Below are 25,621 nucleotides of genomic sequence, written 5' to 3' on the forward strand. Positions count from 1 at the left end.
CCAGAGTTGCATTAATTTTTACCCCAAGATCTTGTACTGATGATGGGAGATTTAGACCACTGTGCAAAGTCTTCTCCAGGACATCCCAAAGATTCTCAATGGGGTTCAGTTCTGGACTCTGTGGTGGCCAATCCATGTGTGAAAATGATGTCTCATGCTCCCTGAACCACTTCTTCACAATTTGTGCCTAATGAATCCTGGCATTGTCATCTTGGAATATGCCCGTGCAATCAGGGAAGAAAAAATCTATTGATGGAATAACCCAGTCATTCAGTATATTTAGGTAGTCAGCTGACCTCATTCTTTGAACACATAACGTTTCTGAACCTAGACCTGACCAACTGCAGCAACCCCAGATCATAGCATTGCCCCCACAGGCTTGTACGTTAGGCACTAGGCATGATGGATGCATCACTTAAGCTGCCTCTCTCCTTACCCTGATCCACCCATCACTCTGGAACAGGGTAAATCTGGACTCATCAGACCACATGACCTTCTTCCATTGCTCCAGAGTCCAATCTTTATGCTCCCTAGCAAATTGAACCCATTTTTGCCAGTTAGCCTCACTGACAAGTGGTTTTCTTAAGGCTACACAGCTGTTTACTCCCAATCCTTTGAGTTCCCTTTGCATTGTGCATGTGGAAATGCTCTTACTTTCACTATTAAAACATATCCCTGAGTTCTACTGTTGTTTTTCTACGATCTGATTTCGCCACGCGTTTAAGTGATCGCCGATCACAATCATTCGATTTTTTTCTGACCACATTCCTTCCTCAAAGATGATGTTTCCCTACTGTCCTTCCACTTTTTAATAATTCATTGGACTGTTCTTAACCTGATTTTAGTAGTTTCAACAATCTCCTTAGATATTTTCTCTGCATGCCAATAATTTGACCCTTCTGAAACAGATTAACATCTTTCCATGACCACAGGATGTGTCTTTCGACATGGTTGTTTAACAAATGAGAAGCTACTCATTGCATCAGTTAGCATTAAAGAACTTGTTGCCAGCTGAAACATAATCACCCATGCAGTAATTATCCAATGGGAGGCTTATCTATTTGCTTAGTTAAATCCAGGTGGTGACTTTTTTTATGGCCAGGCAGTGTATAATTCATGTAAAACCACCTGTATTTTTAAACATTGGTAAGTAGCCACAGGACTAGAGTTCAGAAAATAATTAACTTGGTGCAATGCATTGTGATATTCTCCTCGCCCGTTATTTTTTGATATTGAGGGTCATTGGGTCATATCTCTATATGTATTATAAAGTAGTTATTGTTAATCTTACCATCATGTGCTACAAATACTGCAGAGCATGTGTTTAAAGTGCTTGCCCTCGCTCAACTTTCGAATGTCTCACCATGTCACTTCATCAGCATTATGTCATCCTGAACTACCAAAAATACACTGAGCTACTAAAGCAATTGTCAAGGTCATTCCAGTCAGGAGGAAAGTTTAGTATAAAGACTGGGATTCACAACATACATAACCAACTGTCTACAAATGTAACTTAGAATAAGTGGTATCTCACCTTGACATCAAAATGAACAAAACCGACTTTTATAATAATTGCTGCTTGCAGGAATCAGCTTTTTAAAATGTTTATGTTGGTCATTGTCAGTGGTCATACAGGGCTCATGTAGACATCATGTAGCCTTATGAACACCTGCATATTTTTCAGGCACTTTAACAGGAGGCAAATATAAACACCAGGAATGAAGCTGAGAAGCTTTCTAAGTGTGTGTGTGTGTGTGTGTGTGTGTGTGTGTGTGTGTTAGGCATAATATTAGGCATAATAAGCATAAAGGAAAATGTTAACACAGATCAGAATGATAGCATTGACACAACAAAACCGTGACCAAAAAGGGTCTTCTCTGGTGCTAATGATCGCAGGATGTGTAGTCCCAGGAGTTGCACGGGCAGGTCGGGGACTACAAAACCCAGCGGCATGTACACACTTCCCCCTGTGCACAGAATTACACCCTAAGGACAAGAAGAGAGAGGCAAAAAACAAAACAAAAAGACGTGTTCCAAGTGCTGCTTTGTTTGGGAAGAGTGGATATAAGAACAAAAATACTATGATACTATAGCATATGTATACTATGATACTATATCATACTATAATATGATACTATATCATATCATTATAGTGGTTGGGCATTATTATTATTATTATTATTATTATTATTATTACTATTAACAATATCAGTAACAGTAATATCAGTAATAATCCATAACAATCTAATGTATACAGAGCTAAAAGACAGTAAGTCTAAAGCACAGGTACACATATAAAACTGCACAAAAACACAGCAATGGGAGGTTTTTAGTTGTGGCTGATGCACCAGTGCATGCATCGATGACCACGGGTTAAATAAATTTGAGGTGGAGGTTTTTAGTTGTGATTTAAAAAAAATGAAATAAGCCAGTTGTAGTAAAATTCATTTTCTTATTTATATTTTTTCTTGTATATTTGTTTCTTAAATGGAGCTTTTAGATGGAGCTTTTTGTCACTCTAGACAAGAGTCCCTGGTAAAGTGCTTTCATAATAAGAATTCCCTTTGATAGGTGTCTAAGCTGGGGAGTGAAGTGTCTGTATGTCATACCCTCAGTTCTGTGGCTGAGTGTAGAAACTTTCTGTAGTGGAATGTCTCTGTCAACGCTGCCTTTCAAGGTCCACCAGGTAAGATTACATGTCTAAGATGCAATATACAAGTGACATGTTAATAGAATAATATGAACATAAATTTATGAGCTAGGGTTAACCTTATAGGTTTTTGTCATCGTAGTGGGTATTATAATGTGCACCAGTTTGTCGTACCAGTTCGTCGGTGGGAGGAGGGGTGAGAAGGCTGACCACCGCGACCACGATGGCGGTCAGGGCACAGAGGATGATGGCAAAGTGTAGGTAGTGCACGCTCCTCAAGACGGAGGGGGCAGGGTCAAACACGCCACAACGGGGAGGCGGGAAGGCAAACTCCAGGACCATCCGAGTGACCCCAACAGCCAAGCCCACCATTAAGCCCCAAAAGGCTCCCTGAACACACACACACACACACACACACACAAATAACATACTTTCCTTTATGTCTATTGCATAATCAGTGACATTTCTCAAAGCTCTTATTATTAATATGAGGGAAATAAATGTTCATTTAATTACTTTCCGTGGAAAACGGCTTTAAAACAGATTTACATTGACACACTGCCAATCATGCTTCTTCAAAGCAGGAATGATGTTTTGTATGATGTCAAATTGTTTTGTTAATCACGCCTTAGCTGCGACCTGGCAGAGAAGCTTTCTTGAGCATCAAACATCATCACCCCTAGCTCATAGTGTGCCATTGGAGAACCACATAATTGATGCAGTAGGGATTCTGTCGTGTTACAACATGAACTGAAGAGCACAGTTGAAATTCAGTGAAACCATTGAATGAATGCACGTCACCAGGGACATGGCAGGTGCCACAAATGAGACATCTACATCAGACAATAAGAGGGTGTCTTGTGGTATCTTACAGGCAAGTAAACACCAGGGGGAGAGAGAGGGAGGGGGAGAGAGAAGGAGGGAGAGAGATGGAAGGAGCCTTGTCAAGATGTCTTGAAAAATTACAAGTCACTACCACTCTGAAGACTGACAGCCATTCATTTGCCTAAGTGTCATAGTGACATTTATTAGACAAGTACAAAAAAGGTGACAGATATTTGTGACTTATCCAACTAGCAGTTCACACTTGTAGAGATTTCACATCCCAGACACCTCTTAAAATGGGAGAAACATGATATATTTTAATATGAATATGAATTTACATCAGAATTTACTTAATCATTTCAACTCTATTTAAAAAGTCTGTTTACCGCCCCCATTCCCCCTAGAGACACACAGTCACACCTTTTCAATCTGAGCAAGAATGCAACTCAGGCAGTTCTGACTTCATAATTATTAACGTACATCCATTCAGCTAAAAAACAAACAAAAAACCCCCCCACACACTTAAAAGCCAAATCCTTTATATATTTCACGAATTGTATGATAACTGTATGCTAAGACAAATATTATAATATGTCACAATAGCTATAAATCTTGCTTGTGCTCTTTAGAACCTGGTGCAAGCTGAAGAATGAGACCGAGGCCGAGGTAGTCATGATAGCCAAGGCAGACAAAGTCTTGTCTAGCCTTCACGCTAAACACCCTCTCTCCCCCTGTGTAAAGGTATTCGGAGAGGCCTCCCTCAACACTGGAATGCTGTAATTCTTTCCACTTGACAAACAGGTTCCCATGCATCTGATGTCAAGTCTGTGGAGCTTGGTGAGCCTTAAAGACTTTGAGCTGATCTCTTGTTTAAAAGACGTGTTTATTAGTGTTAATTTGCCACCGATGAGTGGTGCAGAAAAAGGAGCAGAAATAGTTCTGTTCAGGGATAAGGTGGAGACTATTTGCAACTATCTAAGACCATATGTTTATATCTCACTACATTATATGGTGTTAAACCAAAGCCAGCGTCACTCAGACACCAAGCCTGAATATATATTTACATAAAAAAGACTAAAACTAAGGACTCCTGTGGATTAATAGAGCTAATGATATAATGACATGCTACATTTTACTTTCATTTTATTGTGTTTTTAAATTAACAGCTAACAGCAAAGCTATAATATTGACGTTGATGGTGGATAGCACACTTCCATTTACAGCTAAATAAATATCATAAGTCTTTACATATTTTATTAGGTTGTGTGAGGTATTGACATAAGTTGCCATTTTTTACAACATCTTATTTATTGCATTATTGTTTTTTTTTTGTTTTTTTTTAAATTCTAAGCATCTAAAAGGATAATTAGCAATAGTGTAAGAGTGTAATACATCTCTCAGACATTTTCTCCACCATGCATGCAATGATTAGGTATTTTTCTAGAGGTCCCGTATTAGCAGTCATTAGGCAATAATCAACAAATCTTAAAATTGGGTTCTTAGCCTTTCCTTAGTCTTCATTAATCTGATTTTAAGGGAAGTTTAAAGTCAGACTAAATTTCTCTAATCTCTACATGCACTTCTACAACACCCACTGCACAGGTGTTGTTTTCTTAAAGCAACTCAGCAAGTTCTGATCCTGGAAATGATAACGGGAACCTCTGAGATCCATCCAGACGCATGATATAATCAGCACTTGTTTGGACTTGATCCCTACCACGTTCAGATATGTCCAGCTTTGATTCAGTAACAAAAGGGCCTTGGCAGACTCTGCTTTAATAGCCTGGTTATATTTAATGTCCTTGCCTTGACTTGAAATAATGCTAGTATAAAAAATAATTGGGAGACAAGTTCTTTGGAAGAAGCCTTAAGGGAATAGCTAGTGGGTGAAACAGAGCATGTGTTTTCAGTACAGGAATTCAATACAATACCCGTCAATACTGGAAATGCAAATTAAGTTTGAAAAACTGCCCCATGGGGCTACATTTCAAATACTCCAGTCAGGAGGTTCACTAGGGAATCAGGGCTGCCCCACTATGGTCCTGGTAAGCCAGAGTCCAGCACACATGCACCAACTTGCCTGCACAATCAGGCAATTAACTGATGAATCACACGTATATAAATCAAATATGCATGAATGTGTATGACTATGTAATTGATACAGGAATGTATTAATAAAGGTCTGACCTGACCTGAAGTGAACGAGTAATTCTCTCACCCTACTGTCAGACACACAACACCTCGCGAATTGGAAGTCTTCTTCAGAAAAGATCTAAGTGCACTGCGCATTAATTGGAGGGATGAACTTACACTAACTACTGGAATTTTCTCAGAGTGTATTATTTCAGAGACGTGCCTGACATTTGGGTTTGGAGATTAGATGTTCCCAGGGAATGTGAGGCTCTGCAGCCTGAGGTCTTATTGCGTTACTGTACTGACAACAGTGTTACGGAATAAGAATCCGTGAAGATGAATTACTGTTCTCTCTCTCTCTCTCTTTTTAGTTCCATACACTGACACTGATGTGTAGTATTTGCAGTCTGTTTTCTCTTTTCTTTGCCCAATTCCATATCAGTTCCCTGAGAAAAAATGTCCACATGTCATACAGATCAGCCTAGTGCAAAAAAAAAAGTGACAGGCACGTGGACACGGAGCCACTGAACCGAGTAAACCGGAATAAGAGTGGGGGAGGAGAGACAGAGTGAAGTTTAAGCCAAAATCAACCCTGCAAAACAATGCAGAACGGAAGACCTGTCTATGTCCGACAAAAGACCTAGTTGTTCTAGTTACAGAATATTTCCATTTCAAATAGCTGGCGCAGGGCCTACAAAGAAGTCGGAAGTATACATGGATAAGAGGGAATAAGTCTAACTCTCTCATGCAGTTACAGCACAACGTCAAACAGTACTGCTGTGCATTGTGTTTTCTGAATGGCACGTTCAATATTCACATGAAATTGTTTTCAGTTGTATGGGTTCCTAACGTTGAGCTGAAGTGCATGAAGCCACGTCCTCTCTGACCCCTCAGGCATAAAACTTGAAATCCTTACGCGCTTCACTCCTGAGCTGGTTTGCTCTTTGTCTTACTCACTCTCTCTTCCCATTCTTCACACCTCCAAGTGAAAGGGTGGCTTCAGATAATTCAGTGACATGACAGTAAATCAACGGCAAACTTTTTCTCTCCTCCTACCACATACGTACACGCACACACACACACACACACAGAACTGCTGTTTAAACACACAAAAGAAGCTGGACACAAAACAAACACACCCACACCTACAGCGAGATGAATTCAGTGCAAAACAATGGGGGATATGTTGTTTATCTAAACATAGTGGTTGTGTGTGCATGCGGGTGTGTGTGTGTGTGTGTGTGTGTGCATGCGGGTGTGGGTGTGTGTGTGTGTTTTCAGGAGTGTATACATACTGCCTCATTGGTTCTTTTCCAGAACACGGCCATCACGAATATTGCAGTGACAGGAGGGGCCAAATAGCTGGTCACCGACTGGATGTAAACATAGAGCTGACCACTGTTAGCACTCTGCAGAATGGGGATCCAAACGACGCTTATCACCACCAGAATAACAGTCACAATCCTGTAATCACACACACACACACGACCATTATTATTTGATAAAAAACATTACAGTTATTACTGTGTTGTTTGCTCTTGTAAAATTTAATTGCTTTAAAATTTCATATATATTGGCCCTACACTTCCTTTTAATCCTACTCTTCCACATTTGATGATTATTACAATATGCACTCATTGGCAACAACTGTTCTATAGTGTCTAACTGTGCATCTGCTTATCATTAAGTAGCTGGTGACTGCACTACAGCTCCAAGAATTTAATTTATTTTTACTTTACTAGGCCTTGGCTCTTTCTGAACAATAGTGTCGTGTGAACTTCTGACCCTTGAACCACTCAAATATTTGCCCCTGGTATCCAGATACTCCCAAAACCATTTACAACTCTTCACCTCAAAATGTTTATTTATATGAATGTAGCAAGATTGTAGTTAAAAAAATGGAAGTCCAATGTGTTTATTAAACTGACATGCATATTTACAAACTCGCACACCTCCACAAGCACCACACACACCCTCATAAACTCACGCACACACCTGCCAACTAACAGCAGCTCCTTCTCACTGGCTCCCCTGCGATGTTTCTTCCAGATGTCCATAGTGAACAGTGTGCTGCTGCTGTTGAAGATGGATGTTAATGATGACATCAGAGCTGCCATCATCACAGCAATCATTAGGCCTCGGAGACCTGAAACACACACACGAAGTCGCAAGTGGTCTGAGCACATCTTCGTGTGTTATATCCCAATCCAGCACCAGGACTGAGGATAGGGATAACACGCCTTACACGGCGAGCACTGACACTGTGTGAATGAGTAGATCCTCATTACCGCTAGGCATTAGCTCAATGACCAGCTTGGGAAAAGCAATGTTGGAACAGCCGACCTCTGCTCCACACACCTTCATGCACTCCTCGGGATCCACACAGCCCACCGAGTCTGGAAATACGCATACACGCACGCGAGCACACACACACACCTTTTTGGACTTTTTAAATAGTAAATAAAATGAATAATTTCTGTTAAGGAGCTATAGAGAAACAAACAAACAAACAAACAATTATTTAGCTTTAAAAGGATATTAACCAAATATAAGACAACAGCAAATTGAAGCAAAATAAGACCAAAGAATGGACTCTGGCTGATCATTACAACATTTTCTAGCAAACATTTTCTCTAGCCACAGAGAGGGAAAATAAATATTTAGCTGGGGTCTGGGGAATATCTCTGTAATCAAACACAAATATAAGATAGCAACATTTTATGTCAACATGCCAACTTTTCTATATAGACAGTGCAATTTGAAGACTGCCCGTTATAAAACGTCACTGAGGTTTTTAAGGTGTGGAGAATTTCTCTCCAATGGAACAAAATGCCTCAAGACTTTGGATAATTACATTTACATTTACATTACATTTGGATAATGTAAGGTATTAATGTAATACCCGCGTTTATACAGAGTGCAATCTGTGATGACTATACCAAATCTTTGTTAAAGTCAGCGAGAAGTGGAAGTTGCATCCGTTTCCCTTTTCCTGACCAATAACCGGACACTCCGCCCAAACCATCCCCACACGTGTTAATTCTCGCTCAAGTTTTCGACCCAGATGACGCGTCATCGAAGTTCATGTAAGGAGAACAACTCCTCGCCTCTTCCTGTTCCCCCGAAGTTCCGCAGGTTTGGGAGTGCTCTTGGCTGTATGAAGTCATGTTGAACATGACCTAACTTTGCAGGGTTAGCTAGCTAAACTTTTGTTTGTTTTGCGAAATCGAAAGGGATGACGCCTTTTTGCTTGTCGTTTGCTTGTCTCGGGCGACAGGTTGTGGAACTCTAACGGCCCTTTAATCACCATTAAGATCAAAGTGTAGAAATGCTTTAGTCCGGCCGGCACTCTGACCGATGGACGTTTGTAGGCCGCTAGTCATGGAGAGCAAGGCTTTGACGTCGAAAGTGGAAAGTTCGCCGTGGTCCTCGAAACAATCTCCATAACATTCGCGGCGTTACTGGTTGGCATAGGGGGGAAAAACGAGCCTGTGCGAGGCATGGGGTTGACTTTTTTGTGCGTGTGTACGCGCGCGTGCGCGGCTTGTGTTCGTGCCTCCTGGTCACGTGATTGAGGTGTGCCGTACCTGTGGAGGTTTGGGCTCGCGCGTTGTCTTCCCTTACCTGCCGGATAACTGAAAGCTGATCTCCGATTCAGTTGAGTCCATATTTCTCGTGTAACAAGCAGGGGACGCAGCAATTATGATAAAACATCGATTTAAACTTTAAAATGACACTTAAACTCTGAACTATTCTGTCGGATACTTTTTGACGATGATATGGCAGACTAAACCAACTACGACTGAATATGGGAGTAGTTTTGTCTCCTCTGTAAGTAGGCTAACTTTTAAGTAAGAAGAAACATCGAAGATCTAACATTTTTTCGTTTTTTTTTTTACACTGACTACAGTACGCTATTTTACAGGGTACGTTTGGTTATTTATTTATATTTATATTTAGCGTCGGTGTCCTTCACTTTGGCTTCAGAATGGCTTTGTCACAAATTCAGTGTCTCGACGATAACCACGTTAACTGGCGCATGAACGAGTCGAAGCCTGAGTTTTTTTATAGCGAGGACCAGAGGTTGGCACTTGAAGCATTAATTACGGGCGGACGCGACGCCTTTGACATATATGTCAAGGAGCATGAGGTCCGTCCTTTTCTGTCTGAGCCGGAGTTGGAGCGACTGTCTCGATCCGTAGAAGACTACAAACCCGGATCCGAGAGTCACAAAACGGATGGGATAACGGAGGGAGAGGACGGTACAATGTCATTGCAGTACTGGCCGGACCGCTCTGACATATCGATACCCGATTTGGACCTCGGTTGGCCAGACATTAACGCTTTCCGCGGGGTCACGCGTGTAAACGTCTACATGCAGCCTCCGGTGGACGGACAGACTCATATCAAAGAGGTAGTGAGAAAGACCATCGCGCATGCGCAGAAGGTAAGCCAGGTCACAGCAACAAGAGACTTAGGTACTCAATTGTGTACTCAATTGTCTAGGATTTCCCTTTGAATGTCTGCACTGGCAAGAAAGAAAAGTATAATCACTAATGAAAGGTTAGTTCTTGGAAGGCCCTCTCAGGAACGGCAGATAATCCATGAGAATGCCAGTCATATTGTAATACACACACCAAAACCAGCTAGCTTTACACCTTCCTATTGTTTAAAAGGTTTTAAGCAGGAAGTGAATATTTTGTGAAATGTCAGAAAAACAGTCACCAAGAGTGATCAGATTATTTATCACTGGTTAATGGAAAAAAGTCTGGCATGCTTGTGGCCTGCCATAACTTCTCATGTATGACTGTCATTTCTATTAAACTACTTAAACTACTAGACTAGTTAGATATTAAAGAATATTAAAACAAAACAAATGCTGCCCTGCTTTCATCCTCCTCATCATCTTCATTGTACGTTCTTTCACATCCTTATTCCTAAAGGTGTAGATGGACTGACTCATCAAAGTCCAGCATGTTAAAACATGCTTTCAGTCTTTTTGCTGTTAACACACTATATGTAGACTCTGGCTTTCTCTGTCACACACTGTGCCTCTTTCACTGGTTCATAAAAGCTTTAGTCATTTCGTATCCAGAGCTCTAAATGTGAGATTCCATTCTGCACAAGGGCCTCTTTGATAAGAGCAGGGTGAAAGTGGGAGTTTGCGTGTGTGTGCTCACATGTTTGCATGTTCTCTGGCTTAAATTTGAGTGTATAAATTAGATATGCATTTGAATGTACTTCTGTTTTTTTGAGTGTTATAGCTGGTGAATTACAGGATGACGACACATAATTAGCAAAAAATATATCAGAACCAAAATATGATACATAACCACCACAGTTTGGGTTCTAACAGTAAGATGGCGTTGCAATGCAGGATTACACTTTAAAACAAGATATTAAAGTTTCAAAATGCATCAGAATGATATCTAAGTGATTCCAATATTAAACATTTGCAGTTGCTGCAACCACTTCAACAAGTAAGCATGGTTATGAGCATACAATTACCATGTGTCTGCGTGTGTGTCTACATGTGTGTTTTCCAGGTGATTGCTGTAGTGATGGATGTTTTTACAGATGTTGACATTTTCAAAGATATGTTAGATGCTGGCTTTAAAAGGAAGGTGGGTGTGTATATCATCATAGAGCAATCCACCGTCCAGCACTTTCTCAACATGTGTGAAAGGGCAGGAATGCACAAAGGACATCTAAAGGTGACTTTTACACACACCCACACCCACTCCCCCCCACCCCCCCACCCCCCGAGTTAAATCACAAGAAAATTGTTGGCAAAAGACCCTAAACACAGCTCTCCTGGTATTGTACCTTTAGGTGTGTACATGATTTTTTAATCAGCGTGAGAAAACAAATAAGCTCTTTACTGGTGTCGAGACAAAGGTCTTAAGTATTAACATTTCCTTGTCTGTTGTGGTTCAATTGCCAAACAAGATTCAGACTGACTTGGGTAGGTCAATTCAGTTACAAATTGAAATTCCCGAGCTGAAAGAAAATTAGTTTTTTTAAATAAATTAAAGTAAATAAATAAACTACCATAGCTGACTAAAGCATTTCTTTGCTTTGTAGTAAAAAAGAAGGGTTTTTTTTGGTTAAGTTCTGTAAGCAGAAAGGAATGCCTTTCAGATACAGGAAATTATTCAGAAACACGAATATTTATTATGGTCTTATGCATTCGCTTTTATACTAGGCCTTTATATCTGTATATGGTTTTATGTTATACAGCACTTTGGCCCTTTAAATGTACTATATAAAAAAATTACTACTAAGTTAAATTACACTGGTGCAAACCACACTGGGTTTGAGGATATTTATTGTAGGATGACCTATTTAATTCTAAATAACTTTACACTGATCTGTGTGTGTGTGTGTGTGTGTGTGTGTGTGTGTGTGTGTGTGTGTGTGTGTGTGCTTGTGTGTGTGTGTTTTTGCAGCACCTGCGAGTACGCTGCACTGGTGGTTCTGAGTTCCACACACACACAGCAAAGAAAGTACGAGGCTCGCTGGGTCAGAAATTCATCTTTGTGGACGGAGACCGTGCAGTGTCTGGATCATACAGGTTTGAGTCTGTGTGTCTGAGGAGATGTGCTGGAAAAATATTTGAGACATATTGTTTTTCAATTGCACTAAAGATTTCATGCAGTCAGACCGTGCATCTGACCGGAGAAGTATGACCCATGAATGTAATTTATTATTGTTCTCTGTTGCTGCTTCTCTGTGATTATTTGTACAATCTAAATAATTTATTTGATATTAGAATTAATTTAAGCAGCTTTTATAGTGTGTTTGAATGTTTGAAAAAAAGTCTTATTCAGGTTTTTTTTTTTTTTTTTTAAACTTTCTGTACATGTATTAAAAAAGGGGAAACAAGAAGAGATTTGCAGCTTTGTGATTTTGAAGCGAAAACTAGCTAGCTTGTTAACTGTTAGTTTCTCTCAGTCATCCTATTAGAGATTCTAGTCTATATTGATTGAGGTTCACAGTAATATAGACACAGTACAAAACTTGAGGTTTCCTGAGTATTTTGCTGTTTTTTTTTGTTTTTTTTTTCTTTTCTTTTCTTTTTTTTTTAACTCCATTAAACTGTGTTAAACAATACAACCATATTCTTATGGGGCTATTTGATTTCATCTGTGAAATAAATGTCTTTGTCTAAATGTAGTTCATATCCATCACTTGGACTTATATTATAATTCGATGGAGTCTCTTTGTTTGGGAGTTTGTGGGGGTATGAAGATGACATTGTATGACCTTTTGTCTTTCAGTTTCACGTGGACGGCTTCCCGTCTAGACCGCAATCTCATCACAGTTCTGACAGGGCAGGTGGTGGAGAGCTTCGACAAGCAGTTTCGTGAGCTCTACTTGAACTCTCGCAGCGTTAACCTGTCCAAGCTCCCGATGGCTGAACCCCCTGAGCCTGACCCTCCCCCCGTCAGTGTGCCAGTGTCTGTTCCCTCGGCAGCCGTTGCCCGGAAGCTGATTAACCCCAAATACGCCTTGGTGGAGACGGCAAGCCGAACCTCCTCGGACCAGGCCAGCCCCAAAAACAGCAACTCCCAGTATCCTTTGCCCCAGCCTGTGAAGCGCGAGGTTGCTGAAAACCCACCTATACACCCGGGCCTTGTGGGGCTGCAGAAGGCGGAGCTTATTGCCTACTTGCCCACCTGGCCGGAGCCCGACCCTCCCAGCGATGTCATCGGGTTCATTAATATTCGTGACACCAGTAAGCCCATGCAAGCGCATTTGATGCGATCCCAGCTGTTTGAGACATCGCAGCCCATTCGCTTCAGAGAACCATTTACGCCTCCCCCTGAGGAGCCTCTGCCGGAGAAGGCGAGTCCTCGACCCAAAGTGAAGCATGGCAAAGCCAGCACCAACCCACCAGGTGGCCCCACTAATCCACAGCGGCAACCTGACATTAAACCACCTTCAGATGCTCTACCCTCTGCCCCACCTAAAGAGACATCGCCACCTGCTCTGGAGGTCGCACCCGCCCAAGCAGAGGATGCAGACCCACAAATGGTTCCCAACCCCCCTCCACCACAGCAGCTGACCCCTGCCAAACCCACGCAACCATCCCTGGTCGAGACCCAGACGGATGGGAAGCCTCTAGCACCACCCGTGCCCAAGCCACGGACTCTACAGGTGGTGGTGTCACCATCCCATGGTCTGGAGCCAGTGCAAGTCAGCCTGATCAGTAAGGACCGGGAGGCCTGCTCTACTGACCCGACTTCTGACTCGAATGAGGAAGGCAAGGCACACGATGGGGCGGGGCCAATGGCTGTTCCACTTCCCGTCTCCTCAGTGACTGTTCCACCTGCAGCGCACACGCTGGTGCGCTTGTGCGTGGAGAAGACCCACGACGATGACGACGCAGACAGCATGAATGTCATGTGCACGCGGTCGCTGAGAGACAAAGATGAGAGCTCGACAGCATCTGATGAGTTCTACGAGTGCAATGACTCAGATGGAAACAGCATGCATCCCCGTCTCACTAATGGGGGCGAAGCAACAGGGGGCTCGGGCCGTGTCAGAGGCCATGCCTCTAGGCCTGACTTGGTTAACGTGATGGCACGATTCTCACAGTCCATGGTTGACCTACGCCCAGAGACGCATGCCGAGCCAGACACTGCTGAAAGGAACTTTCTGAACACACAGAACAGATTTACAGGAAAGGTAGGGGAGCATATTTATATTTCTCTGTGTGTGGGTCTGTGGAATTGTGAAAGTTTTTATATCAGACAGGTCTGTTATCTTTCCATCCAGCCTTTAAAAAACTTGGGTGTGTCCCATATACCTCAGCCTGCAGGTGATGGAGTGTGTTTATACTTTATAGGCTGTGTGTGTGTGTGTGTGTGTGTGTGTGTGTGTGTGTGTGTGCGCGCGCGCGCGCGCGTGCGTGCGTGCGCACGCGTGCTCTGAAATACACCAGGGTGTGTCAGAGTGCGTTCCAAAACTATTGGCAGTTCAGCAGGCCTGAACGTGCAACGAGTTCTGGAATACAGGCATGTAGGACTGTTATGAAGTTCAATCTTAGACTAAAGCAACTAGCCAAAAGGAACGGAGCTTCATTATGATATGAAGCTTGAGCTCTTTCTGGTCTGTGGTGATCTCTATGTGGACGTTAGACAAATATCTGGAAAATGAGATCAGCCTGATATGCTGACTTTCATCAGTTCAACAACTAGGAGGGACTAAAAGTCTGGGATGCACTTTTAACTGTTAAAAAAAATTAGATAATGAAGTGAACGTAATACTACTAACAGTATTGCTAATCTCCATTCACTGCTGACTAATTTTCTTCTCCTTAAAAGCATATAATTGCCAAACAAGTGGTTTATTGCATACCATTAAGACTTAAAAGGCAGACCACTATGAGTTGAGACATGCAGTGTTGATATAAAATATAAGTATTTTCAATACAATCTGTGATTAGATGTATGACTAAGGCTGTGGTTGAACTTGCACATGATAAAATGAGTCCTGCTAGAATTAAAGGTGTCACTTAGAGCTGCATACAGAATTTCTGGCACCCCAAGTTAAAAAGCACAAAAAAGTTCAATAACAGAGTTACCACTGACTGAGATGAATTGTGTTTTTGTCATGTGAAAATTTCTTCTATTTAATAATTTTCCAAATGAAAAGATTTGCTGATGACCCTGTTTTGAGGGTAGCCTCTTCTGACAAGGATAATGGCAGTGGGCCTGTTTCTGTAATGGTTGTACACATCCGAGCAGGTCTCACGCCATTATTGCCCCTGTGTGTCCTGACATTAATGGACTATGATAGTAAATATGAAATCATAGAAGTGATTTCTTTATGATCTTAAAAATATGACTAAATATTTCATTTTTTATTTAAGTACTGAGACAATGATGGCCCGGTTAGTGCTTTAAAAAAAAAAAAATATATATTACAAAGTTTGTGTTGATTTAGAAGATTGTATTTCTGATAATACACTATACACTGTAATTATATGATTACTGTGGAGAAGTTAAGATCTTATTGACAAAGTGATGAGTGAAATCAGCAAATCAGCCTATTGAGAGCATCCAGAAGTGTCATTACTGTCTGACTAGCAGGCGAGTGTGTGTTTGATACCTGGGTAGAGTGGCTGGCTAGTAGGGGTGTGTGGGTGTGGTACCTGGGTAGAGTGGCTGGCTGATAGGTGTGTGAGTGTGTGTGTGTGGTACCTGGGTAGAGTGGCTGGCTAATAGGTGAGTGTGGGTGGGTGTGTGTGTGTGTGATAGGTGTGTGAGTGTGTGTGTGTGGTACCTGGGTAGAGTGGCTGGCTAATAGGTGAGTGTGGGTGGGTGTGTGTGTGTGTGTGTGTGTGATACCTAGGTAGAGTGGCTGGCTGATAGGTGTGTGAGTGTGTGTGTGTGGTACCTGGGTAGAGTGGCTGGCTAACAGGTGAGAGTGTGTGTCTGCGTGTGTGGTACCTGGGTAGAGTGGCTGGCTAATAGGTGAGAGTGTGTGGTACCTGGGTAGAGTGGCTGTCTAGTAGGTGTGTGTGTGTGTGTGGTACCTGGGTAGAGTGCGCGGCTGATCATGCCTGGGAGGATGATGAAGATCATTGGCAGCATCTTCAGGTAGCTGGCAAAGATGGATGCCCCTTTGGCATGGCTCAGGTTTTTTGCTGAAAGAGACCTCTGCACGATCACCTAAGGAGTGACAGATATTCACCGTTTTTTTATGGCAGAAAGCAACATAGTAATAATAAAATTAGAACCAAGTAGGTACGGAATATGTATACATGTGGAATCTGTTAATGTCATATGTGTAGCATGGTATATACCAGTCGATGATTAATGGAAATGACATAATAACGACAATGACGACAATTTTGGTTCAATTCGATTATGTAGAATCCTTTATTCATAACCCTCCATTTCCCATTGCAGTTCTATCAGCCTGTGTCCAGGTCTTCTGCTCAAGAAGTCTACAACAGGCCTAAAGTGGTGATCGCCAAACCAGGAGTGTTCCACCGCCCTCCCAAAAGCAGTGCCCATGTGATTGGAGGCCACAAATACTGGCAGGCCAAATTCTATACATCGGCACGGCAGCCGAACACAGCGGCCCCGCCTAGCGCGAGCCACGCTAGCCGCTCCCCCCGCCGGCGCGGCTCCCCCTACAGGAGCGGAGAGCTGAAGTCCGGCCGATCTCTGGTGCAGTGCGTCGAACACGTGCACCCCCTTGCGCCCGCCCATCGCACACTCACTCACACGCACTCCCTTTCACCCCAGAGGCGAAACGAGATGCAGACGCCGATGGGGATCCCAATCTCCAAACTGGCCAGCTACAGGAACATGATGGGGAAGGCCCCGGGAGTCATGAGGGGTGTTGGCATGGGTGACAAAAAGGTAATGCGTGGGCAGAAGGAGAGTTAACTGTTATCCTGGAAATAACAGGAAGCGGATAGGAGCGGTGGGTGTGAGCGAGTGGACGGTGTAGCACCAACTAACTGTACTTTGAGGACCCACAATGACATTCATATGTTCATCAAATAGATGCTCTATGTTGGATTGTATTCTGCAGGCAACAGGTGATAGATTTGGGCATGTGGTGAAGGAAACATTACTGTTATGAACCAGTCTTTGCTTTACTTTGAAAAAGGTGTATTGATGCCATGAGCATGGCTGACACCAGATGAGTGTTGCAGCCTTATGTCATTAATCATTTGTATGTATGTTGCATTTCTTGTGTAGCTCACCTGGTAGAACAGGTAGCTCAAGGTGTTAGTGACGCCAAGGTCACAGGTTTGATCCCCAGGGAGCACATGTACACTTATACTGTTAAATAGGCAAGCTGCTCCAATTAAGAGCATCTGCCAAATGCTGTAAATATTTTTTTTTTTTTTTGAGTGATTCCTGGTCCTCTTTACCTGCTGACGAAATGTATTGGAACTAGAGGGCCAAAGTAATAAACTTTTTTTGTAAGACTCTATTGTTGTCATTGAGCAAGAAACTTTAAAGAGGCACGGCTGCCATCCCTAGTCGAAAACCCGTATTTACCTGATCAGTGCACCAGTACCAGGTGGCAAGGATGGTCAGCCCCAGGGTCATGCCAGGCCAGGGCAGGTCTCCATGCACGGGGTCCCGGAAAAGGTGCATGGCATCGGGCCTGGGGAGGTGGCATGTCGTATTGGGGATGGTCTTAGCCGGCACGGCTTGCAGGTAGATTTGCTCCAGGTTAGCGTAGCCGCCAATCTTGTTGAATGCTAAGACCAAGAAACACATGAGATGCGTTCATGGCAAGGCTTGCAGCTTGGGCTGTGGGTTTGAAGAGATGTGGCTGCTGCTGAACCCAGCTTTGGGCATTTTTGCATTTTTGCACCCACTTGCCCTAAGCTCAGTAATAAGGCCACCCGACTACGCTCTGGGAGATGTGCTAAACAGGCAGTACCCCACCTGCTTTATACATTCAGGTCATCCTAAATACCTTAATTATCTTCATTAAGGGTATCAGATTGGGGATCTGCTGTCTGGTATATCTTCAGGAGCAGGGAGGGGCATCCTGTCATTAAGCCATCCAAGTGGCATAATCCTCCAAGGATCAGAAGGTTTAGACCAAATAATACCACATTCATAATGTAAACAGAAAGCTTTCATGAACTGCAGACTGCTGTTTTTCATCATTGCCTATCCTGCCCTTTCTGAATAATTGTTTTACTTGTGCCGTTGTCTGTGCATGCCAATGTCAAAACAGGATTTGTTTAGCGTTTCCATGAAAGGTAGTGTGTTGTGTGGTGGTTTTTTTTTTTTTTTTACTTTTTAATGTGTGGGTTGGGCGATGTATGTCTCTTTTTAAGTGAATATGTATATGACGCGACAAAGGGATTCTTCCAGCTTTTCCAGAAAGCCTCGCTTCTTCAAGGTCCCACTGTAGGATTCACTGTGGCTAAAGAGTTCACATTCTCTATTCAGATGGAGCATGTGCCTGTGTGCACACATTCTCAAATCTAATCAGATGTGCATGCGCTCAATGTCTGCTCTTGTTCATCTTATCCACTCTAGTCATTTTGAGATGGAACTCAAGTTCATACACTTATACTTTGTTTGCCTTGTACAGATCTTGTATGTAAAGCTTTCATAGCAGTTTGAAATGTACTTGCTAGTTCTATACTGTGTATATGATTGTTTGGGACATATTACAGACTGAATATTCATGAATATGAATACATCAGATGAACTTCTGATTCTGGTGTCTACCAGTTAAACTTAAGTCACTGTATCGCTCATCAATAGCAATCTAAGGATGAGAACTTTGCCCTCAATAAACAGGTCAGGGAAACTTAAAAGCTGTCAGATCTCAGGATGCACATTGTTTGTCTCATACAAGGATTTCAGGTCTTGAGCCCAAAGTGAACCTTCAGAAGAGAAGCCGTCAAGAGGAGCTGGAGCAGAAAGATGCCATGTGACTGGTGGTTTCCTCCTGTGTGCAGTCTCTGTGTGTGAAATGTAGAAGAGGCTGAGATGGCTGGTAGTGGAAACTGCATTCCTCTGTCGACGTGTTCTCTACCGGTTATCACATCCAAATATTAACTTACCTGAACGAGTGCCTTAAATAGACAACTTTAAATGAAATGGAAGAAAATGCTAGATATCTGAAATATTTTAGTCGTTACAAGTCATTGCAGTAGAGCGATGGGAGTGATTTTTTTCCAGGTGAGAAACTTGGTTCAGTATGCTTGGCAGCCACTATTTGTCATTATTGTTGTACATTAAAATCTGACCAAGACCGGTCAGAATCACCATCTGTGTTACAGAAGGGACTTTTAAACAATCCAACCGACAAACCACTTCCACAGATTTTCTGTCGTAAACTCTTGTAATTGTAAACTCTTTTCTATTGTAAACTCTCACAGCGTTGCAGACGATGGATCGTGATAGTTTACCTAGAGCCGGACACAGTGGCCTCTTTGATTCACCCTTCTGACGCCAAACCCCACCCGCAACTGCGAGCTCCATTAAGTTCTGCCCTATTACCCTTTTCACATGCCCCATTAGACAAAACCGTTAGCGTCTGTGGCTTGGCCCAAAAACACTGCTCGCTGTGTTTTTTGTGCTTCTCCTTTTTCTGAACATGAATACGAAACACTTTTTTTTTTTTTTTTTTTTTTTAAACCAAAAAAAAAAAAAAAAAGCTATGGGTCAGACTACAATGTAACTTGCAGGAAACCATGACTAAGATCCCCAAGTTCAAAACCATCTGGGTTTTAAAAAAGATATTTTCCCAGATGTTACAAAATTAAAGCAGGCCTTTGCAGGTTTATTCACTTCTGTTTGTTGTTTTTATAGCCAAATTAAAGCTAATGAGTTTTCTAACTTTTTTCTAAATTTTCTAAATTCTTCCTGTTTTACCATTGCAAAATTATATGGCTATCCTAAATTTGTGCTTTTAGAGTAAGATGTCAGAAGACAAACATAAGCTATCAAAAAGTAGCACATACATGTCCAAATGTGTCAAACATCTTCATCTTCCCATCAATGTTTTCTTTGAATAGTTAGCTATAAATACTTTGTTTTACTTTGAGCTGGGAGAACATATGTAGCAGGATATAACTGACAGACATCTTTATATATGTACTTTATATTACTTGTGAAATTTTGCATGTGGATTGGGAACTGTAGTGGAGTACTTACACAAGTTCTTACACAAACACCACATTTTAATATTTAAAAACTAAATACTAATTTTTGAAATAAAAACTAGTTTTTTTAAAAAGACAGCAAAAGACCATAAGCACAGGATCTGCTAAAACATGTTCTCATCCGGTATAGTCTCATTGATCGTGGGGTGGGTCCGTGGCATTTGCAACACAGCTGATGTTTCACATTTTTGGCATTTAGCAGTTGTCCTGGCAGGGTTTCCCCTCTGCTGGGGGCTGGGGAGTGAGTCGTCTCCTGTATGTCACCAGCATGCCGGGACACCAGAGCCAAGCCCGAAAGAGCTCGCGGCTCATACCTCACGTGCCGTCATGCTGCTGTCACGATAATGTTTTTCTATTGTGCCTCAGGGCACACTGGCTTTGTACTGCCTGTAATATGCATGTGGCAATCCTTAAAAGTTCCTCCCACACGTTTACTGTTTCTCGTTCTTACTTTCTTACTTTCTATTGTTACTTTAATTTCTTCGAATTTATGCTGTGTTTATATTATTTGAATGTCTCATCATGGGTGCCGGGTTTCACTTTGCGACTATAAAACCAAACCATTTTGTGGAAAAGGTCTTTTCCTCATGCTGACTACAGCCCTTTTGTCAATGCTATTCCCATTTTTTTGAATTACTGCAGCTAAGAGCATACTGATTTCAGTGAAGTGCACCTGACTTACCTGTTATGGTGAGGATGACTGCACCAATGATCATGATGAAGGTCTGGAGAGTATCGGTGTAGATCACAGCTGCTAAGCCACCTAGTGAGACAAACAGGTGTGCTATTGAATATTCCTCTAGACTGAGTAGCTTTTCTACATTAACCTTTCAGGGGTGTGCTCTATTAACTAATGTACTGCCCTGCCCAGCGAGGGGTAGAAGGGTTTTTGTCCTTTCACAGCATTCTAGAATTTTACAGTTCAGCTACAGAGGCTAATTTGCAAGCCTCTGAAAACTGTGGTAACAGGATTAATGTGCCATGTAGAACTTTCTTGACAGTTTTCTGACATTCTAGCCACACCAGTGTTCTTGTACTCAACAGGCACCAGACAGAACTGATCACACCGGTTAACCTTCTGAGGCATAACCGTTGCCAGCAACGTAAAGAAGCCATGTGTTAATGCTATAGTATTTAAACTGATGAATGTGAATATTTTTGAAACCAAAAAAAGGAAAAATTGTACATCAGCCTGTAGGGAGAACTGTTCAACAGTAATGTAAACTATACATTTATAGTTACATTTAGTTCCTGCTAATATGCTGTTGTCTGTCATCTTGGGCTACTAGGTGCTTCAGGTAACATCACTAGTCTATGCTTACATATGTAACTATCTGCAGTGTTAACCTCAACCTTTATTTATTTATTTGTTTATTTATTTATCTATTTTTTAGGTTTTCTAATAAGCACCAAATACATGTAAAGCATTTTAAAAAACACCAAATACATGTAAAGCATTTAAAAAAAAAAAATTCACCACTGAAATGTTAACTGTTATTTCTTCTCTTGGGTATGCCACAAATTCATAAGAATACACATACCAGCAATGGTATAGAGAGCAGTGACCACCAACATGAGGACAGTGGAGAGGTAGAGATTCCAGCCCAAACACACCTGGACGAACAGGGCTCCAGAATACAGGTCCGTCTGTGTGCGGGTGTGAATAATGGGGACAAAAATCAATACCATATTCAAAGGCGACTGATTTTCCATTTATTCTCATAAATTATGTATCTCGCTGTGGATTCAGTCCAGTTTGAGCTGGATAGGTACGCACATCTTACGTCACTAGGCCTTTCTCCAGCGCTTGTGAACAAGTGAATGTACTCACCGAGATCTTGGTGAAAACAGACAACATCAGGCTGAGAGCTGACAGGTACATGCGAATTCGCTCTCCGCCAAACCTCCGACCCAGATACTCTGGCATCGTGACAATCTGGGCACGAAAAGGAGAGAAGCTATGCCTGTATTTTTCAGATTTTCGTATTAATGCTGTGAGCATTCAGCTAAAAATATTGGTGTGTGCTTGTGCCCGGCAAATGCACTATTGGAACACAGAGATAATTTTCTGCAGTATGCTTGCGTTGCCTTTGAAACAGTTGAGAAATCGTTTTAAGTGTCAACATGGGTGGTTTCGTGCGGAAATGTTTGTGTGTTGAGCACATATGTTTGTGGTTGGGGCTTACCTCAGAAGACACATATACTGGGACAAAGATCCAAGCAAGAGCCAGTAGGACATAGGTTGCCTAGCAAGGGAAGAGAGAACGTGTTATAGGCCCCTATCTCCCCCTAGTGTACACGCAAGGTAACTACATAAATAAAAACCTAGATCACGTTTAGTCTTCCTATCTGTCTAGATATCTATTGATTATAGTGTGCTTATTATAGTGTGCACATAACAAGGTAAAAAAAAACAAAACGTGATCAAAGCTGTAAGATTAGAAGCTGTATAGAAGTGAATTACTCCGTATCTCTAAAAAGTCATCTTCCTTTTATTTTAAATTGTCTCTTGGCATGGAGCTGCTAAATCAAACTCCCTTAAGTTATACTGCTTTTCCAGATGTAAGGCATTTATAATGTGTTATACGTATAATATATAACTTATTACACACTTTATTGCATATGCTGAATTTGGCAACCAGCATGTTTTGGTTCAGTACAATATAGCTGAAACAGTGAATTTATAATCAAGATTATTATGCTTCAGATGAACATTTAACTTATTGACCTTAAAGCTTCGAAAAGAACATTGGCCATTAGACATAACTGGGGCACAAGAGCCTGAGAATAACATAATCAAAATAACATGTTCAGTCAGAATGAACAGTAAGAATAGGTCTGTTCTTTAGGTCTGTTCTGTCTGGGGGGCATTCTGGGAAAAGCAGGTGGCCTGTGTACATCACTGGGCTTTTGAAAAGGGGTGGAGCCTGCCAAGACTCACGTTCCACTCAAAGCCGGCCACGGCGATGCCCCCCGCGGCACCTGTCCCAGCCAGGCCGATGAAGAGCCCTGAGCCCTCGCTGCTGGCAAACAGGGATGCCCCGATCTACACGGTATACACACAGTCATCGCACAAACCCACACAAACACAAGAACAAGATCAGCTGGACTTTTCTCTCATCAGAGACATATACTTTCACCAATCGTAGTTTGACAGAAATACAAAGACCTACAGTTTATGGACCATTTAACCGAGCCTGGGTTGGGGTTAAAACTAGAGAATTTCCAGTGGCAAATCATCATTTGCACTTCAGTTCAGTCTAAGACTAGCATCCATGTTTAAGAAATATGCCCATTATGTGTCAAATGATGTTTGGACTACAAAACCATGAATGTTTATTCATGCGTATGGTTGTTCATCTGAAAATGACAGGATGCTAAATTAACATCCTTGCTGTGTCACTCAGATGAAGGCTAAATTACACTTTAAAGCTGGGAGACTGAATTAAACTTTTGGATAGTGAAAAGTAAACACAATCAGCCCAACATGTAATGTCACATACTTCAATAATTTGATGGTGACATGTTTACTTTGTTAAAGATGATTTCCTTTGTAATCATGCAGCTTGCTTGTAGTAACCCCTGAATTTTTGCAATTCATAGCTAGAGTGTGGTTTGCACTGTGAATGTAAGAAATGTTTAATGAACTGTTCAATCATTCACCACTGAAGCACAGAAATAAAATCATTTTGACAGAAGGGTTAACTTGTATCTTTAAATCACACATATTGGTAAGATCCATTCTTAAAAATTAGTCAGGGCATTTTGTACCTTTAGCACTAATTTCCAGAATGTTTTTAATGTTGTTCAATTGTTTTCCATGGATTGCACTTACCGGCCACCAGGCCATATCTCTACCAGCCAGGAAGTAACCATTAAGAGTGTTTCTGCTTACTCTGCAAGAGGACTGACACAGAAACACACACATGTTCTCATTAAATCATAATTTATTTTATATTAACACTACAGGTGTGAATTCCAATGTCCCAAACGGTTGTATCAAAAACAAACCCCGAATAACACATGTAATACTATTTTTCTAAAAATACCTCACAGTATCATCACCAGTGCTGAATTAGCTATAGGACTTAAATAAACACTACCACACTACCAAATATTAGACGGAATAAACCCTATTATAATTTATTCAATATTGTGTCCCTTTTGAAAATTATTTTACCAGTTCATAGTTCCTAATAGATTCATGCACTCAAAGACAAAACCCTGACAAAGAGAATCAGTGATGGAGGTCCTCTTACCCATATTCCAACGGCAACGTTTAGAAGAAAATAGGCCCCAATGACAATGATGTCAGAAACGCTGAATGACTGCGAGAGAGCAAAGAATTTGGTAGTAGCGTTGGATGGCATGGCTCACGGTCTGCACTCGCAGACTGCACTGGGGAAAGACAGTGCAGGACGACGGCAGACCTTGTAGGTGAATTGATCATTAAACACATCAGTTTAATGAAGCGACTGCTCTCACATACTCACATGAGACCAGACACAGGAGAGAGAGAGAGAGAGAGCGAGAGAGAGAGAGAGAGAGAGAGAGAGAGAGAGAGAAAGAAAGAAAGAAAGAAAGAAAGAAAGAAAGAGAGAGAGGGAGAGATTCTGTAATTTAATGCCTAAATTAGATTTGGTGACTTGGTGTGCGCACACACACAGCCACACACGCATGCACGTGCACACAAAAACACACCTCCACAGCATGCATAGGGTATGTTTCTCCAACACCTAATGTGTGTGAGGGAGTCTAAATAACAACTCTGGACACTCTTAAGAAGGTCAATGATTTACCTTCACAGTCGCAGGTACTTACCCATTAATACACACACACACACACACACACACACACACACACACACACACCATTAACATTAATCTTACACAGAGACATATACACATGCATCATCTATTCTAACAGACTCATTCCAGGTGACAGGACATTGTGTATAGTGCACTTAAAACAAAATTCCTCTCGCCTATGGACATGCATTTATATCACATTTTTAGCACTTAAAAAGAAAATATGCAGTAAATATTTCTCACACTGTAGTAACTTGTTCTGGTGTGTGGGTGTGCTATTTGTCAAGCCAAAATAAATGTGGCATACAACAGAAGTGCAAAAATGTCCTGTAGGAGAAGGATTCAGTCACACTGAAAGCCTAGTACACAGTCACCAGCTTCTGTTTATACAGTAGTCAGAGATAATATGTGATCTGGAACAATTTTATCAATTTTGAGGTTTTACACTGAACTTTTAAGATCATTAGTTCTTGTTTAACAACATAATTATACATTTACATGCAACCCTAGTTGACATAATTTACTATGTTTGGGGCT

The 25,621-nt window shown here is 41.6% G+C and overlaps 2 protein-coding genes across 4 annotated transcripts; one reads left to right on the forward strand and one right to left on the reverse strand.

Annotated features, from left to right (window-relative positions):
• Positions 1-1,439: 1,439 nt before the first annotated feature.
• slc5a10 (solute carrier family 5 member 10) lies at positions 1,440-24,774 on the reverse strand. 3 transcript variants are annotated; one of them, XM_081701091.1, is made up of 15 exons: positions 24,536-24,774; positions 24,112-24,183; positions 23,218-23,322; positions 22,463-22,522; positions 22,108-22,212; positions 21,818-21,923; positions 20,959-21,039; positions 17,638-17,843; positions 16,152-16,287; positions 7,897-8,004; positions 7,604-7,754; positions 6,904-7,072; positions 2,825-3,040; positions 2,610-2,700; positions 1,440-1,967 (listed from the first exon to the last, which is right to left on the reverse strand). In XM_081701091.1, exons 1-15 carry the CDS (start codon positions 24,644-24,646, stop codon positions 1,828-1,830), a joined length of 1,857 nt encoding a protein of 618 aa, XP_081557217.1. In that variant the 5' UTR covers positions 24,647-24,774; the 3' UTR covers positions 1,440-1,827. The 3 variants fall into 3 exon arrangements, with proteins under 3 accessions (XP_081557217.1, XP_035390653.1, XP_035390654.1); XM_035534760.2 differs by having other exon boundaries at positions 1,440-1,986; positions 24,536-24,761; XM_035534761.2 differs by lacking the exon at positions 7,897-8,004 and having other exon boundaries at positions 1,440-1,986.
• fam83gb (family with sequence similarity 83 member Gb) lies at positions 8,682-17,564 on the forward strand. The gene is made up of 5 exons (XM_035534759.2): positions 8,682-10,055; positions 11,155-11,322; positions 12,058-12,182; positions 12,889-14,299; positions 16,528-17,564. The coding sequence occupies exons 1-5, from the start codon at positions 9,597-9,599 to the stop codon at positions 17,011-17,013; spliced, it is 2,649 nt and encodes an 882-aa protein (XP_035390652.2). The 5' UTR covers positions 8,682-9,596; the 3' UTR covers positions 17,014-17,564.
• Positions 24,775-25,621: the final 847 nt, after the last annotated feature.

This window comes from Electrophorus electricus, chromosome 18 (assembly GCF_041902795.1).
Source record: "Electrophorus electricus isolate QZ-2024a chromosome 18, ASM4190279v1, whole genome shotgun sequence".
Lineage (NCBI taxonomy): Eukaryota > Metazoa > Chordata > Actinopteri > Gymnotiformes > Gymnotidae > Electrophorus > Electrophorus electricus.